This window comes from Polychytrium aggregatum (assembly GCF_025602895.1).
Source record: "Polychytrium aggregatum strain JEL109 chromosome Unknown BJ171scaffold_38, whole genome shotgun sequence".
Classification (NCBI taxonomy): Eukaryota; Fungi; Chytridiomycota; class Chytridiomycetes; order Polychytriales; genus Polychytrium; species Polychytrium aggregatum.
Genome location: NW_026516240.1, coordinates 280,981 through 298,005, shown reverse-complemented (window position 1 = coordinate 298,005; position 17,025 = coordinate 280,981). Strand labels below are relative to the sequence as shown.

General features: G+C 57.9%; 5 protein-coding genes across 5 annotated transcripts; 2 read left to right on the top strand and 3 right to left on the bottom strand.

The window, feature by feature from the left end:
* Positions 1 to 603: 603 nt before the first annotated feature.
* On the top strand, positions 604 to 2,576 carry BJ171DRAFT_462202 (guanine nucleotide binding protein, alpha subunit; the record flags this gene model as incomplete). The annotated part of the gene is made up of 6 exons (XM_053108505.1): positions 604 to 724; positions 874 to 1,084; positions 1,315 to 1,443; positions 1,680 to 1,945; positions 2,080 to 2,226; positions 2,343 to 2,576. The coding sequence occupies 6 exons, from the start codon at positions 604 to 606 to the stop codon at positions 2,528 to 2,530; spliced, it is 1,062 nt and encodes a 353-aa protein (XP_052963723.1). The 3' UTR covers positions 2,531 to 2,576.
* Positions 2,577 to 2,801: 225 nt separating this feature from the next.
* BJ171DRAFT_517642 (tropomyosin) lies at positions 2,802 to 4,687 on the bottom strand. The gene is made up of 4 exons (XM_053112163.1): positions 4,588 to 4,687; positions 3,974 to 4,153; positions 3,540 to 3,664; positions 2,802 to 3,375 (listed from the first exon to the last, which is right to left on the bottom strand). Exons 1-4 carry the CDS (start codon positions 4,603 to 4,605, stop codon positions 3,213 to 3,215), a joined length of 486 nt encoding a protein of 161 aa, XP_052963722.1. The 5' UTR covers positions 4,606 to 4,687; the 3' UTR covers positions 2,802 to 3,212.
* Positions 4,688 to 5,284: 597 nt separating this feature from the next.
* Positions 5,285 to 6,567, bottom strand: BJ171DRAFT_477390 (uncharacterized protein; the record flags this gene model as incomplete). Its single annotated transcript, XM_053108873.1, has 3 exons — positions 5,285 to 5,523; positions 5,615 to 6,077; positions 6,253 to 6,567. The coding sequence occupies 3 exons, from the start codon at positions 6,565 to 6,567 to the stop codon at positions 5,285 to 5,287; spliced, it is 1,017 nt and encodes a 338-aa protein (XP_052963721.1).
* Positions 6,568 to 8,131: 1,564 nt separating this feature from the next.
* Positions 8,132 to 15,806, top strand: BJ171DRAFT_517640 (uncharacterized protein). The gene is made up of 15 exons (XM_053112162.1): positions 8,132 to 9,254; positions 9,603 to 10,411; positions 10,567 to 10,759; positions 10,853 to 10,921; positions 11,075 to 11,203; positions 11,372 to 11,545; positions 11,683 to 11,775; positions 11,969 to 12,192; positions 12,368 to 12,500; positions 12,665 to 13,095; positions 13,299 to 13,586; positions 13,689 to 14,141; positions 14,345 to 14,498; positions 14,602 to 15,311; positions 15,429 to 15,806. The coding sequence occupies exons 1-15, from the start codon at positions 8,453 to 8,455 to the stop codon at positions 15,480 to 15,482; spliced, it is 4,716 nt and encodes a 1,571-aa protein (XP_052963720.1). The 5' UTR covers positions 8,132 to 8,452; the 3' UTR covers positions 15,483 to 15,806.
* Positions 15,807 to 16,904, bottom strand: BJ171DRAFT_517638 (putative methyltransferase-domain-containing protein). The gene has a single exon (XM_053112161.1). It carries the CDS (start codon positions 16,837 to 16,839, stop codon positions 15,916 to 15,918), a length of 924 nt encoding a protein of 307 aa, XP_052963719.1. The 5' UTR covers positions 16,840 to 16,904; the 3' UTR covers positions 15,807 to 15,915.
* Positions 16,905 to 17,025: the final 121 nt, after the last annotated feature.

Here is a 17,025-nt window from a genome sequence, read left to right as displayed (position 1 = left end):
GTAATCGTTCGCCAACCGGCTCTATACCTTGAGATGCCCATCCTCGCCCGTCCCGTACACTCGTTGCGAGCACCTGCACTTGGGACCATTAATCAAGGTACCAGTCGACTTGGATATCATGGTCAATATTCTTTCGCATGTACCAGTCGAGCACCAACGAGGCATTGGCATGCTGGGCACAGTGCGGATCGATCGCTGGTGCTTTGCCAATCAGATGCAGTTATGAGGAGTTGAGCTCAATAGCCCAACAGCGTTGTGCGGGCAGAGTCGGGATTCGAGGTGTCGCCGGTATTGTCGTGAAGATGGAAACATGATTGGCAGCTCACTTGTTCGATTGCATCTGGCAGTGCATCGCCTTGCTCGCTAGGAGCAACCGAGATGCTCAGCCGAGCAATAGCGACTGACATCAGTCAGCCGAACGGACGGCGGCGCTTTCTTCCTGTTATCGCGATCGAGCTGTCCTTTGAAAAAAAAAAGAAGAGATCCAAACGCTACCACTGGCTTCCACCAGCTCGCTTGCACCCCGGCGTGCGCCCACGATACTCTCCCCTCTGCATCCTATCGCTTGTTCAATCTGCCCAGGGCGTCGCCGAGCATCCCGCGATGTGCACAAAGGACCCTGAGCTCCAGAGCCAGCTGGATCACAGCCGGAATATCGACAAAAACATACAAGCCGAGGCGAAGAAGCTGTCGACGGACCCCTCTGTCAAGTTGCTTTTGCTGGGTAAATCTGCGCGTGAGGGATGGATATGGCCACGAGGTGTGGGAACGACTCATGTACATGAAACTCGATGGAGGAGAGTCGATGGGCTTTCATCTCGGCCCCAGGGCTGTGACAGACGCTCAAGCTCGGTGCTTTTGTTCACGTTTCAGGGACAGGCGAGAGCGGCAAATCCACCATTCTGAAGCAGTTCAAGCTCATCCACGGGGCGGGATTCTCCAAGATCGAGTTGTCCGTCGTCCGGGATTGTGCCCTCGGCAACTTGGTCACCTCGATGATATCCCTGATCGACGCCATGACACCACTCAACATCGAATTTGAGGATCCCGATCGAGCCATGGTACGCATATCCGTTTTGACTCCGTAGAGTTGTTAAAGGCGAGCGAGGCATGGTGAGGACGGTGCTCTGGGTTTCCTCGACAGCCTTATGTCGGCGAATGGATTGTCGAGTATTGGGAATACCTGCTCGGCGGACAGAGCTTGCCTCAGTAGCCACAGTTTCTCCAAGTTAAATGATCTCCTGTTCGTCCTCGTCGAATACAAAACGACCAACCGGAGTAGAAATGTGTTCCCGTCGTTCGGTCGTGCGCGAGGTACTATTCGCCCGAGACGGATATGTCGGTCGATCAGATTGAAGCCATAGAGTGCCTGTGGAGCGACGAAGGCATCCAAAGGTGCTTCAAGCAATCGAACAAATTCCAGCTGTTGGACTCGTGTGAATAGTAAGTCTGGGCTCTTGCCCTGCTCGTGTGTCCTTCGGCATCGCAAACCAACTGCGGCCGGGATGCGGTGCTGAGCGCATAAAATGTAGTCTCCGGCTGCTCGTCAGCCCGACTGCATCCGCTTGAGACTGTCTCCGACCAGTCAGCCCTGGTTGTCGATCGTCAATGCATTTTGGCCCTGCCTAACCACATGCACAATACATACTTGTCCCGCCACCAATGTATCGCCATTTCAGTCTCATGTCGAACATCCGGAGAATCACCGCCAAGAACTTTGTGCCGACGCCGGACGATGCGCTTCGAGTCCGGATCATGACGACGACGGTGACCGAGAGCGTCTTTGAGATCAAATCCGTGCGCATCCGGATATTCGACATTGGCGGCCAGCGCAGCGAGCGGCGCAAGTGGATGGCGTATTTTGATGACTGCCAAGCCATGATCTTCATGTCGGCAGTTGGGTCCTATGACCAGGTGTGCTCTGAAGACGAGGAGACCAACCGAAGTAAGTGACGTTGCAGTCATCAGACAATCAAGAGGGCATCGGCGAGCGTCGGCAGCCGGAGGTGGCACTTTCGAGGGCCTCGCTTGTTTCTGACGCTGTTGGTTACGCTCACATTTCCGCCGGGACTGTTACAGTGGTCGAGTCTCTCCGGGTCTTTGAAGGGATATGCAACAACCCACTCTTTGAGAAGACAGCCATCATTCTCTTTCTCAACAAGATCGATGTGCTGACGAGCAAATTGACCAGCATCCCAGTGAGCGACTATTTTCCAGACTACAAAGGTGAGATGAGATGGCATGGGCGATTGCATCAGTGCCCTGCTGTCCTGCTGTCCTGCTGTCCTGTTGTCCTGTTGTCCTGTTGTCCTGTGGCTTAAGCGTCTTTCCGTCCTCACCAGGGCCGAATGAGGTGCGGGCAGTGTGCGAGTACTTTGGCTCCAAATTCCTGGCCACCAACAAGGCTCCCAGCCGCAAGATCTACATTCACCAAACCGTTGCCACCAACACAGACCAAGTCCGCAAGGTCATTGCGGATGTGGTGCGGATCGTGGCCAAGGAGAACCTAGCCAAGAATAATCTGTTGTAACGAACAGCACCCTCGACAAAACGGCCCAAAATACAGAGAGCAGCGGGTGTTGTCCCGGGCGAGCCGTTGTTCGGAGCCAGCGACTCCGCCCGATTCTTGGGAGACAGCCAGCGGCATCCCGCCATGCCATGAAAGGCCGACAGGGACTGGGGCGTTGGCCGGTGGCTGGACGGACTGGAAGAGCAGGCTATCGGTTTGCTGGTCGGGCAACGATCCGGATGGCGAACAGCGGGTCCTCACTCGGCATCAGCCACGGAACAGGACCATCGGATGTGGAAAAGCTGAGAAGCATTCCGTTGTATTTGCCAGAAACGGGGGGGGGGAAAGGCGAAGGCGGGGACCAAAGTTGCGATCAAAAATACAGAAAGTTTGGACGCTTTCAGAGAACACACGTAAGAGGCCTTTCCGTCGAAAAAAAGGGGGGGGGCAACCACAACCTCACATTTTTGGTCCGACAACTCTAGCTGTAGATGGAGGGAAAGCTGAACAAAAATGGTATGAGACACTTCTCAGTTTATGCTATCGGTGCCGGACGACTCGCACACCTCGTCATAGACAACCACGAGCCAAACATGCTGCTGCGTGAGCTAGAAAGAGAGTGGGCGGGCCGGGCCCGACAATCACAGGAAGAGACCAAACGAGAGCTTGGGGGGGGGTGCGGATGAGTCAGATGGCAGTCCGTTTACAGGTCCTCGAGACCCTTGAGGGTCTCCTCGAGTTCCTGCTTGACAGCGGTGTACTTGGCAGTGACTTCCTCGAGCTTCTTCTCAAGCTCCAGCTTGTCCGAGTCGAGCTGCTTGGCCTTGCGCTCAAACTGCTCGGCGTGGAGCTCAAGAGCACGGGCCCTGGGGGTAGACAAGACGAGGGAAAGGTGGCGGGTGAGCGGCGACGGTTGGGAGACAGCAGCAACGACAGGGATGACCGCGGCGCCTGGACGCTCCATACTTGGGGACCAGCTATGGGGACAGATGCAGAGGCAAAAGTAGATATCGTTAAGGCAAATACTAACTTTTCAACAGCTTCCTTTCGGCTCTTCTCCTTGTCCTCGAGCTGTGTCTCGAGCAGGGCAACTTTGCGCTGGAGGGTCTCGATGGTGGACTCGTGGCTATCGCCCTCGACCTTCTTGAGCTTGACCTGAAGGCGGGTGTGTGGCGTCGGCGAAATGCATATGCGGTTGGTCAGGCGCCCGGAATCAACCACGGGGACGGCCGGCAAGAGCTAGATCTGCCTGGATGTGACTCAGGCCCTCGGGTACGACTTGCAGCTTCAGCCACCGCCTGATCCGGCGTTCCGGACACACCCGCGGTCCAGGGCGAGCCACCGCAGAAGAACCATCGAGCCTCCAGAACAGCGGGCACACACGCAAGCGATGGCGCCAAGCAGACGGGCCCCCGGTGCGAGGGGCATATCGATCCGGCAGCTTGCGAGCAGAGCGATCCTTACCTCATCAACACGCTTCTCGGCCCGCTCGAGGTCCATGGTGAGGAGAGTGACCTTGTTGTTCAGGTTCTGGACATCGGTCTCGCGCTTAGCAAGGTCGCTTTTCAGCTGCTTGATTTCCTCCTCGGCCTTCAGGGCACGAGTGTTGTTGGACTCAGATTCGATTCTGAGCTTCTCGAGTTTCTGCGGACGGGATAACCAGGGAGGGATGTGAGCACGCTGCCGAGCACCAGATCCACAAGCGGATGTTGACCCCCAACTGCCGACGTGGTTACGGCCGGCCCTGGGAGCCAAGGCGCTGGCTGGCCGATGGCAAACCACGCCTATCGCCTGCCCAGCGAGACGCTTGCAGCCCGAGTCGCTGGCTGCAGGGTCAGGCGGAGCAGTACGACAGCGCACTCTGGATGGCTCGATGGCGACACTGCGGCATCCAAACCCACTGCCGACCAGAGACAGCCTGGCCGGATGGCAGGGCTTCCGCCAAGTGAGCCACCGACTTGCTGGGGGGGGGAGTTGGTTGGCAGGGGAGGGCACAACAGGGACACGGCAACCAAAGCGACGACCGACGAGACGCCGCAGGGAACAGCATCAGGCATCAACAGGGCTGTCTGGCTCACCTCCTTGATCTTGTCCATTTCTGAGGCTGGCTGTGGGATATGTGGTGGTGGTGGTGGTGGTGCGAAAGCGAAAAAAGGCCGTGCCGAGCAGAGAGGAGCGTTTCGAGATGTCGTCTCTCAGGGCCGCGACGCCAGCGGTGCCTTCTATACGGCCAGGCGGTATTAAATTAATATATTTAAGGCATTGCCTATTCGGACACTGGTGCGACCGGAGCGCGTCGGCTGGTCGCGGCTGGCACGAGGCGGGGAGCGAGACCAGTAGCGAGAGCGAACGAGGGCGTGGGAACGGCCGTTGCTGTGTGCGAACAGGCAGAAGCAGCCCAGTCATGTCGTTGGTACGGATGCTGGGGTGTGCAGATGCACCGTCTGGCTGCCCCGCATGGTCTTGCCAGGGAGAACACAGCGCCCTCTGTCTGGTATATATATGGGCATCCTGATCAACCAATACACCAGTCGTTCTGTCTGGGACTGCCAGCACAAACCAAAACATTGACGGGATAGTATGGCTAATTTCCGCGATTGATCATATTACATTAGAAGGGCACCAAAGCCGTTTAGGGGTTGTGAAGATGGAATAAAGGACAGTACGAGTCAGGTTGTCGAGTGACCGGCGACAGACCGACCGTTAGCGAGGGAAGATGGAATGAAGCATACAGACACAAGCAGTGGGCACGTCTTCCAGAGACGAAGCTGATGCTTAGTTGCCGCCAGAGGTGGTGAAGCCATAGGTCTGGTCGGTCGAGCCAATGCCAGCCTGGCCGTAGCCGATCCATAAGAAGCCGTCAGTGCCCCAGGTGGTGGTCCAGGAGTTCTTGCAGAGCCAGGCCTGCTTGCTCTCATCCCAGCCAACAATCGAGACGGCGTGGCCGCCCTCCTGCTGGTCGGACTGCTGCATGTAGATCTGGTTGTTGGTGCAGCAGTTCATAAAGTCTTGGTCTGTTGGGGGCAAGGGAGAGTGTGGTGAGTTAGTGCCATGTCCATCCAGTTGAATGCAGAATCCTGCTCGGTCGGTCGGTCGAGTACTCACAGACAGTGAAGCCAGTAAAGACGGCGCCGTAGGTCATGATGTGCTGCTTGATCTCGTCGACGCTGCCGAACGAGGCTTCAGACAGACCACCAGTGCGCTGGCAGCTGCTATCGTTGCACTGCTGGTCCTGGCCGTTACCGGCGGTGTAAGGGAAGCAGTCGGCTCCAACGACGCCGTTCTGGGAGATGGCATCGGCAGCCGATTTGGGCTGCCAGCCGGTGCTGCACTGAGCCTGGCCAGCAGCAAGGCAGAAAAAGATGTCGGCGGTCGAGACCTCGATGCTGTTGCCGGTCTGGCTGAGGAAGGTGCTCTCGACGGTGGCAGCCGAGGAGAAGGCAACGCAGCTGCCGCACTGGCCCTGGTCCTTGACTGAGGAGACCCAGTTCTTGTCGCGGGAATCCCACGAGTCGGGGAGCATGGCAGCTCGGACGGCAGCGGTGTGGACATCAGAGGCGTTGCTGCCCTGTATGCCAAGAAGCATCAGAGTCAGTGCTGGCAATGACCAGAGTGTGATGAACATGGATGGCGTTTGTGCAGAGTACCTTGATGCACGATCTGCAATCCAGCCGCAACGACTACAAGCTGCCATCGGCTGCCGGATGCAGACAGATCGGATCAGCACACTGTTTGACACTTACAAAGACATCGGTGGCCAGGGACTCGATGTTGTCATCGGTCATGGTGAAGCCGGCCTTGTTCTTCTTGGCCTTGGGGTGCTTCTTGACCTTCTTGACGAGCTTCTTGAAGGCGGGGTCCTTGCGCTGGGTGACATGGGCCTGGAACATGGTCTTGGCGTCCTTGGACATGCTGGCCGTGTTCTCGGCAGAGCCGAGGACCTTGTCGAGCGACTTGCGGTACTTGTCCCACTTGCCGCCCTTGGAGACGGAAGCAGCCTCGATGGCTCCGGAGAGGGCGAGGAGGGCGGTCAGAGCAAAGCCGAGGTTGACGAGCATGGTGGTAGAGCTGAACAAGATGAGCGAGAGAAGGAGAGGAGGGAGAAGAGGTCGGAGGCTAGAAGGCTGGTTCTGAGCGGGAGTCGGGTGTGCCGGTGGTGAGGCCCAGAAGAAGCGAGATGCGAGGCCCTTTTATATTCCAGAGGTCGGTCGGTCGGATGGCATCAGCAGGTTGGCGGTGCTTCCGAGCCGGAAGTGAGACAGCCAGAGCAAGTGTGGGGATGCCGTGCGTGGGAGTGGGCGAAATGGAGTGGAAGTGTGCTGCTGACAGGTTCCATTGCAGAGAACGGAGACATGAGCCATTGAGAGATCAACCAGCGGGAGCGAATGACCCGTCCGCTGATCGCATGTTCCATGTTGCTCAGAGAGCATGCCGTGTATTGAACGCGTACACTTCTGGGAATCGGGGTAAATTGCGGCTGAGGATGGGCGGCAGCACAACAGACCGTGCTCCGGGTCGTCGGGGAAGCGACTTGAGAACATGTCCCACTGCGGCAAGGCTGCTTGATGTCATCTACGTGCAACAGGGACCACCTCTGGAAGTTAGATGTGCCAGCGGGAGCAAGGCTTGGGGTCACCGGATCATGCTGCGGCCAAGCCAACTTGTCCATGTCCATCATGTCCCTCGCCAGCCCACCCCCATTCTGCACTCGGTACCACCCGGACTCGGTCCCATCAGATATATCGGCCAGCGGCGCTGGCCCTTGCCAAACGCATGATCTGGTGCCGTACGGAGACGGACCCGATCCAGGACGTCAGCGCAGTAAGGTGATCAGCTATTCTCAGCCGCCCGTAAGACACAGGCTCCCATCGACACGAACAGGCTGGCACTTCGAAGAGGCATGTCCTGATGCATTCCGAACAGAACATGGAGTACTGTCTTTTATTCGAGTTCGCCGCGACCTCTCTGGGAAAGACATCCCCATTCCTCGGTTTTGGGTGTTTGATGGACCCACTTCCCACGAGCCGAGCCGGACAGGGACCAGGAGTTCCCTGACGAGCCATGTCCGTGCAGCTGCGATGGCAAGCTCGATGAGAATGAGAATTCTAAGGTATCTGTTATACAATTTATTTAGGGGGGAAATGGGACACCTGCCCACAACCCATTTGTCAGCGTAATATGCGATGGCATGCGTCTAACTATGCCATAAGAAATAGAACAGATCACTTTGGCAGCCTCCGAGTGAAGACCACCGGTCGCAGTGCAGCGATGCGGACATCGAGGGTGCTGTGCTTGGCCATGATTATGATGAGTGGGTGGGTGTATTCAGGTCACAGAAAATAACCCTCATGGCCCAACGGGGTGTCCCATTTCATTTTGGAAACGCCCAAAGCAATCCGACTGGGGATGCGCAAGGAATCTCCATGAGCGTCGATCGATCTGAACACTGCGGCTGTTCCTGTCTGCACCGGCGCTGTGGTTGCGGATGGAAGTTCCCCATATCGATATAGCCACGGCCACCGACTCAAAGCCACGGCGTCCAGCTCGTTTCTGCGATCGCTGCGATCACTGCGACGGACGGCCGCCGGGGCAGACAACGGCCGTGCGGAGTTTGGCCCTGCTGCCTTCTTGGTCCCGGTGCGGCCCTGCTGGCGATCCTGCTCTTTTGATCCATCTCACGGCCGCCTTGGCCTCGTCAGTCCCTGCATCTGTTCTTTCGCTACTCCCTGCCCGGCCCAGCTGGCTCGCAGTTTGGTCGCTGGCCTGGTTTGCATTCGCCACGCTTCAAGCTCGGCCCACTGCCCCACCGCTCTTTCGATTCCTCCAATCCACCCCCCTGGATCGTCAGCCTCTCCACCGCTTCGGTCTGACTCGGCCCTTTGCCGATCCGCTCTGTCCGCATCGACCTCCTACGCTCTCGCACTCCATCCGCATTCGGCAGCAATGATGGGTCACCAAGACAGCAGCACCCACGCCACACCGTCATCTTTTGGCCGTATCCGCAAGCTCAAGGTCACCAACTTCAACGAGGCAGTCATGTCCACCGACTTTGGCGACGCCGACTCTGGTGAATCGCCCGAGCACAAGGCTCATACCGGAGGCCGTCGGCACTCCCACGAAAAAGGTCGATCCTACAGGCCGTCCTTGCCAGGCCATCATCATGCCCACTCCAACAGCGACGATGATCTCGATCAAACTGCAGTTGTCATCCCGGCTCCGTCATCGGTCACCAAGAGCGGACGCATCAGCAAGCCCGTCAGTCGACTGGCTTACTCACTAGATCAGCCTTCGTCGCCCAAGAAGCGCCCAAAGCGAGAGCAGCTGTATTCATTTGAGAGCGATCACTCACCCGAAGCTCGTGCCGATCCCATCCACCACGAACCGGCCGTCACCCGAACCGGGCGCATCAGCCGGCCGCCCGAGCATTATGATCCTTACACCTCCTACCAGAGCCGATCGCGAGCATCGGGGCCGTCGTCACAGGCCAATTCGGCTGCCGAGAAGAGCCGCTCCAGGCATCGAGATCCCCCGGAGTCGAGCTATCACCAGTCGTCCAGGCGCAGCTACAGCGTGGATCTGGAGGATCATATCTCCTACGACTCGATCGGCCGAACCCGCGGAGCAAAGCGTAAGCTCAGCCTGTCTATCGACGATCACACTGATGAAGCACCCAACGGCGTTGATCCAGCCGACGACCGTCGTGCCAGTCGAGATGAGATCAGCCGCAAGTCTGTAGCATTCGCCAGTAAGTACCAGCCCTCTGCTCATGCTGGATCGCATCGACGCCATGACGGAACAGCAATCCAGCTCTGCTTGGCTCGATGACCTATCCCGAGAAACGGTATCTCTTGTTGTTGTTCCATGGTGCATCCCACTGTCCCTTGTGTTGCCCTCCTGATCTGTGACGGATCGGCCTCGATCTCCACATGGATGGCTCCCGCGGCTCCCCGCTCAGCCTGTCGCCATTCTCGCTCCGATCTTGACAATACTCCATTTCGACTCGCCTTGCATCTTAATGCATGTGTGCGAAATGGGATCTGCCTCTCGCCGCCGGCTGGGGAACACCGGCTTGACATTGTGCCCTTCCTTTCAGAATCACCCCCTCCATATCGCTCGTCCAGGTCAGACGGCTCCAAGCATCATCGTCCCGCGTCGCCGGAGCAAGCCCTTCAAAGCACCAGCCAGTCGGATCATGACCCGGATCGATCTTTTGAGCACGAGTCGAATGGTCCCCACAGCGGTAACGAAGAGGATGAGGAGACAGCCCCCACACCACCGCGGCAACGCCATAACTCAAACGAAAAGTACATTCCCAGCGACGATGATGACGATGACGATGACGACGACGACGACAAGGCTAATGCAGATGCAGATGCAGACGACAGTCAAGCCGAGGACGATGCTGAGGCTGGCTCGAGCAAGAGCGACATTGGTGGCGATGCTTCGGTCGATGCAAATGTCCAGGAAAGAGACGACCCGGCTCTTTCTGGCAGACGACGGCTCCGTCCGCGCGGCGAGGTTCGATACTCTCTCACTGATATCTTTTCCAAGACCTTGTACGATGCCCGCCCGGGCGCCTCTCACGATCGCAAGTCCGAGCGCTCTCGCAGTCGCCGCTCCTCGGAGGATCATCCGATACCGTTCACGGGCCGGCAGACCCGCAACTCGCTGAAAGCATTCGATGCCCTGCCAGATCGCGAGCCTCCGGAGAGCCGCGTTACTCGTCTGCGGAGCCGCGAGGGACGAGCCGTGGACTACAGCCGATTCTATATTCCAAAGAAGGCAGCTCCAACAGAAGCAAACAGCCGCAAGTCCAAGGCAGGATACGGTGGATACGACCATCCCTTTGTGAGCTACCGACCAGGACGGTACTCTTCAAAGCCTCGACGCCTCTACGACTCGGTAGGCCATCTGCAGTTGCCGCCGCAGTGCACATCCTGACGCACCTGTATGGCGGCCACTGCTCCATCAGACCGCGCCCACCGCTTTGCTGCCTGCTGCGTATGGCTCGATCCGTTTCGGTTGCCCTGACATCGACCCATTCCTCTCTGCGTCAGTCGGATGATGAAGAGTCAATCGGACGTATGCGATCCGGCGGCTCGCGCTCGGCCGGGGCACCGGCATCGATGAATCCCATCAACATGGCCGAGATTCAGAGGGCCCAGGACGTCCTGCTGAGGCTGGGAGGGCTCTCAGAAGGTGAAAGGAAGGAACTCGAGAGCTGCCGCGACATGCGATACGGCGCAACAGGTACGGGCGCTATCGAAACGGCCGGGCAGGTGCCTAAGTTGTCACCAGTAGCCTACGCGAATGTCTGACTGATTGAAACCGCACAACTTCCAGGAAACTCGGATACAGATCCCATCGACGTCGGCAAGGTGGGATTCGACGATATTGGTGGTTTGCAAGAACGTAAGTGTTGTTGGGATCCATGGGCCGCGCGTGCTGACATGTGCACCATCTCCTCATCTACTGCACAATCCGGCATGGCAACCATACGAACATCGCATGGCACCCATATGATTCCTTTTATTCGGTTCTAACGCGACTTTGTCTATTTCTCAGACATCCGATCCCTCAAGGAGATGATTGTCATGCCGCTGCTCTATCCAGAACTGTTTTCGACCCTGAACATCACCCCTCCTCGAGGCGTGCTGTTCCACGGCCCGCCCGGAACAGGCAAGACGCTCATGGGTACGTGAGAGCATCGTCGCGAGTCTAGTCGAGAGTTGACATGCAACCATGGCTGGATGAAGGTCAGCGCATCGAGCCACAGTCCCACAGTCACCACAGCCCACAGGGATCATAACCCGAGTGAACACCCAGTCCGTGCTGACTCGTCTGGCCATTGATACGTCTCAGCCCGGGCCCTGGCCAACAGCTGCTCGAGCTCGAACCAGAAGGTTGCGTTTTTCCTACGCAAAGGCGCCGACTTGCTCAGCAAGTGGGTCGGCGAGGCCGAGAGGAGCTTACGACTGCTGTTCGAGCAAGCCAAGCAGTGGCAGCCATGCATCATATTCTTCGACGAGATCGATGGTGAGCGCACGAGGGCAGTAGGCGACTCTGACCTTCCCTTGGATGTGATGTGCTGTGCGGCTGGCTGAAGTGTGCTCCGATTTCTGGCAGGCAAATAGTCTCGCATCGCGTTACTCACTCCCGACTCTGGCACTTAGGACTGGCTCCGGTACGCTCCAGCAAGCAGGATCAAGTCCACTCCAGCATTGTTTCGACGCTGCTGGCGCTGATGGATGGATTGGACAGCCGAGGTGAGATTTTGCGACTCTGCCCCGGTGCCGAGGCCGGCCCACAACCAAGAGTGAACCATGCTCGTCGCCAAGGGACTGCGCATGGTTACCATTGCCCCTATTAACTCCCAACGCACGTCGTTTCCTCCAACGCACGCCGTTTCCTCCAACGCACGCCGTTTCCTCCAACGTGCACGATTTGGGTCTACTTCAGGCCAGGTCGTTGTTATCGGCGCGACCAATCGCATCGATGCCATCGATCCCGCTCTGCGCCGGCCCGGTCGGTTTGACCGCGAGTTTTACTTTCCTCTCCCCGGCGATGCGGCTCGTAAGAAGATTCTCGAGATCTCGACCAAGCAATGGAACCCGCCGCTGAGAGACTCGCTGATCGATGAGCTAGTCGTGAGCACCCGGGGATACTGTGGCGCCGATGTGAAGGTAAGGGATGGTCTCGACGAAGGATTCGCAAATCAGAAAGAACTTTCAACAGTGGCGATGATTAGCGATGCAGGCGGCCTTGGTCGTCATCTGGATCTGAATCAGTCGCCGCGTGTCGCTGTCAGGGGACTCAGAAGCTGACCCTTCGCGGATATTTGACGGACAATGACCACAGGCGCTGTGCACCGAGGCTGCCCTCCATGCTATCCGCCGCTCGTTCCCGCAGGTGTACGAGTCGAATCACAAGCTTGTCGTCGATCCAAACCAAATCCGGGTCAAGAGATGCGATTTTGCAGAGAGTTTGAGGAGTAAGTGTGTCGATGTTGTCGATGCTGTCGATGCTGTCGATGCTGTCGATGCTGTCGATGCTGTCGATGCTGTCGATGCTGTGGCCCGCCATCTGCATGGATTGCACCGTCCCGCCTATTACTCGTCCCGCTTCTTACTCGCCATCCGCAAATCACGTTTTCAGAGATACTGCCATCGACCCAACGCACGGCAATTGTATATGCACAGCCGTTACCCAAACAGCTCAAGCCACTGTTGGATTCGCAGCTTGAGATCGTAACCGCTTTCGTGGAGACGATCCTGCCCCTTCTCGAATCAAACACAGCGCGGCACGACGGCTCCACCGCGCATGAGCTGCGCAGAGCTGGCGCAGGCGACATTGACGAGAGTGGTGATAGCGACGACGATACGACGCTCCTCCCAAGCAACCCAGGCACATCATTCCAGCACGACATCTCGCTCTACTGCAGAAGCATTGCGCCGCGAATCTTGGTTGCAGGATCGGCTGGAATGGGACAAAAGTACATTGGACCAGCCATCTTGGCGTCCATGGAAAAGTCACGCGTGTACATCCAGGGCATGGATCTCGCCACGATTCTTATCGACAGCGGCCGGGTACGTGAACGGGTGAGAGGAAGCACACATGTGTGCCTCCCACGGATCTTGGGCCGGCCTAACTCTGCTCCCGACGCGCGGGTGGTCCGAAATGAAGAGGCTACAAGCTTGGATACTGACTCGATCCTGTCTTGATTCCACCTTGATGCCGACCACCTGTCCGCCATCGCCAACCGCGACTGTGCCCTACGGCTTGCACACAGAGCCCTGAAGCCGCCATTGTGCAGTACATCAACGAACTCCGGCGGCACCGCCCGGCAGCGATCTACATCCCCGAGATCGACCGCTGGTGGGAAACCCTGACCGAGCTCTGTCGCCACACCCTTGTGTCCCTCCTCAACCGCGATCCGTACGATCCGATCATTGTGCTGGGCACATGTGAAAAGCACATCGAGGAGCTGCCATCGGACCTGCTGGATATCTTTGCGGGCGTCTGGGGAGACGGCACCGCGGTTGGCAAGATGGTGATAGCTTTGGCGTCTCCAGACATGGTAGGCCAGAAGTCGGATGTTTCTCTGCACATAGTTGTTTATCGGTGAGCCGCCGCGACGAAGCCAGCTAACATTGGCGCCTCGGTCGTGCTGCCATTGCAGAATCAACGCAACGACTTTTTCCACGACGTGATCCAAGCTCTGCAGAGACCGCCACGCGCTCTCAAGCACAAGACTCCTCGGTCGACTCTTCCCGAAGAGCCGGTTGTTCTGGAGCGTGCCCCGACACCGCCCCCGGCCGAACCTACCGCCGCCGAGATCCAGGCGCTGCGCGAACAGGACGAATATGTTAGCCTCCGACTGCGAATGGAGCTGCGAACGATTCATAAAGATCTGATGAAGAGCAGCACCTTCCGGCCGTTCAAGAACGCAGTCAACGAGCAGGACTATCCAGACTACTACGCCGTCATCAAGAAGCCCATGGATCTAAGCACAATGGCGTTCAAGATCGATGCAAACGAGTATGGGAGTACCTCGAGCTACATGGACGACATTGCCCTCATTCTCGAGAACGCTCGGACCTACAACAACCACGACAGCCCCGTCTACCAGGCAGTACGTACTGCATGTGTATCTGAGTGCCTCATTTGGACGCCGAGAGATGCGGATGCGATGGTGGCGTGTCAGCGTCATGTTGATCGAGTGTGGTCCCCAAGCGCCATGGCGGCTCCCGAGGTGATAGATTCCGATGACCGGACTTTCGAGCTGTGAGTGCGAAGCTAACCAGAGCCCACCGTTCCATCCGCACATCGCTCTAGGCTCAGGAGCTCGTTGACATGGCGCGGTTCATGCTCGACTTTATCCCGAAGGACCTGATCGAGGACTCGAAGCTGATGATGATCCGCCGGCGACTGCTGCGAAAGTGGGAGGAGCGGCAGCGCCAGGAGCCACGGAAGAAAGGCAGATCTCGGGGTCAGTGTCGCCTCTCGCGAGCAAGGATGACTGTGCAGTTTGTGTCGCTCCTCTGTGGATAGCAGAATGCAAGACTCACCGTGACCTGTTGCGCCCATCACAGATCTGTCTCGCGAGAGCCGTGTTGGAATCGCCGCAAAGACCTCGGCAACGGCCGAGCCTGAGCCTGAACCCGAACCTGAGCCTGAGCCTGAACCTGAGCAGAATTCGGAATCTGTGTCTGTGGCTGTACCCGAGATCGAGCTACAGTCGGCATCAGTAGCCGAGTTGGTACTGACAGTAGAGCTACAATCACAGTCAAAGCAGCTTGCACCACTGCCGAACAAGCGGGATGATGCAGATGCACTTCTGTCCGAAGCTATGGGCTTGTCTCGGGATCAGTCGCCCGATGAGATGGATTCTGCAGAGGACGTGCCTGGCAATGGCATTCTCGTGTACGAAACAGACCACGAGAGGGACGAGCCCCCGATCGACTCTATGGACCTGGAGTCGGCGACCGCTGCTGGAAACCCGAACGTGGAGATCGCGCAAGGAATCGGTCACTCCTCGAGCATTCACGCTCTCGCAGTCAAACCGGCGACTGTCACAACCCCCATCCTTGAAACTGGGCGTGCTCGCAGTGGTGGTATCGAAACTGAAGAGTGTGTGCCGGGATACACACCCATCGATCCGGAGGAACTGGAGCAGTTCAAGCACCAACTTTTGCTTTCAACCGAGGACTGGTCCGTGGCCGATCTGGAGGCACTCGGCGCGGCGCTGGCGTGTGCCGTTATGCAGCTGTCCGGCGAGCCAAACCGCAAAGTGGTTCTGCAGGTATGGTGGTTGATGACTGCAGCGGGAAAAGTATGCAAAGATCGCGGTGGCAGGCAAAGGACGCATGGCAGATCCCAAGCGCCCACTGACTCGCCAACGCTCCTCGTTCCTCGACAGCGATGCGAGGCTGTTCTGGCCGGCATCATCCAGTCGAAATCAGCTGAGGTGTGAGCCAGGAATCGTGTGAAGCGATGGGACAAGCCGAGACACATCGAAGCACCACAACGCACATTGCCCTCCCTCATCGGTCAGACAGCTGGAGCTGCAGGATGCGCATACACCAAGCAAGACGTGCAATATGGGAATTCATGGATGGTCGCATCTGAGCAGCCTCGATGGTGATTCGTGAACTCTGAGTGGTCCGCTGGCCACGGGATTTCTGCGGAGCCTGTTCAGAAAGCAAAACCCGATGCCTATTCGTGCTCCTCCGCACTTCAGCCGCTGCCTGGTTTCAGTTTGAGGGAGCCCAGTCTTGAGATACAATATATATTCGATCATCTGGATGGCTCTGTGGTTTCTCGACGTCGACCGTCGGGTCAGACAAGTCGTTCGCTGCGCAATCTGGTGATGGTGGGCCACTTGGGCCGCATGTAGAATATGCCACTCAGATCCGCTTGCGACAGGTGAAGAGATAGATGTCCTCGGAGCGGTAGTCGTAGCCCTGGCTGTCTTCTGGGACATGGGCGAACGAGAACTTTTTGCCCAGCTGGGCAAAGAACTCGACCTCGACATCAAAGTTGCGGCGCTCGTAGGCCAGGACGATGAGGGTTTCGTGGCTGGAAATGGCTTCGAGGGTGGCGATCAGCGGGGTAAAGAGCTCGGGCCAGTGCACGCAGTCGGCGATCAGAACGAGATCCGGGGCGAGCCGGGCGACGGGCCCGTCTGAGACCGAGGGATCGCTCCATTCCAGAACCTCGGTCGAGATGCGGAAGACCTTGGCAAGAGCAGAGTCTCGAGCCAGAGCAAGGGTGAGGTTGTGGTTCAGGAGCGGGATTGTGCCCGCTTTGTCGGTCAGCACAAGCTGCCGTTGCGATGGAGGATGCGATCGAGTCGAGTCGTCCAGAGGAGCCGATGCCGGCGAGTGTGCGATGACGGTGGCCAGGGCTAAACCCAGCAGACCAGTGCCGGCGCCGATCTCGACGATGCGATGGCAGGGCGGCAGGCGACCTTCGGATGCTAGTCGCTCGAAATAGTTCACGGCGACCAGAGCCGAGTCCCAGACGGTTGCGCCGATGCCGGCGGACCACTTTGATCCGCTCGGATCTTGATGCACTTTGAGGGGAGGGATGGAGTCGTCGGCAAAGGCATAGAGATAGGCGGTATCGTCGTCGGTGCGGATATCGTCGTTGGTGCGGATGTCGTCGTCGGTGCGGATGTCGCTGCTGGAGGGTACGTGCCCGGTGGCCATTAGTTGAGCTTGATCCTGCGATGTCTTGGGTGGTGTTGGGAGCCTTGGGTGGTGCTGGATGCAAGCGCCCGATTGGCGAGATGGGGGCAGAGGACAGAACTCGCAGCAACAGCGTCGCATTCGTTGGCTGTGCGGCACTTGGATCGTCGCAGGCACTTGGATCGTCGACTGTACTTGGATCGTCGACTACGACATCATTCACCTACGACATCATTCGCCTACGACATTACACACCTACGACACTACTCACCTGCAGCATTACTCACCTGCGGCACTACTGGCTTGCATGATCCCGAGTGGCCGCCG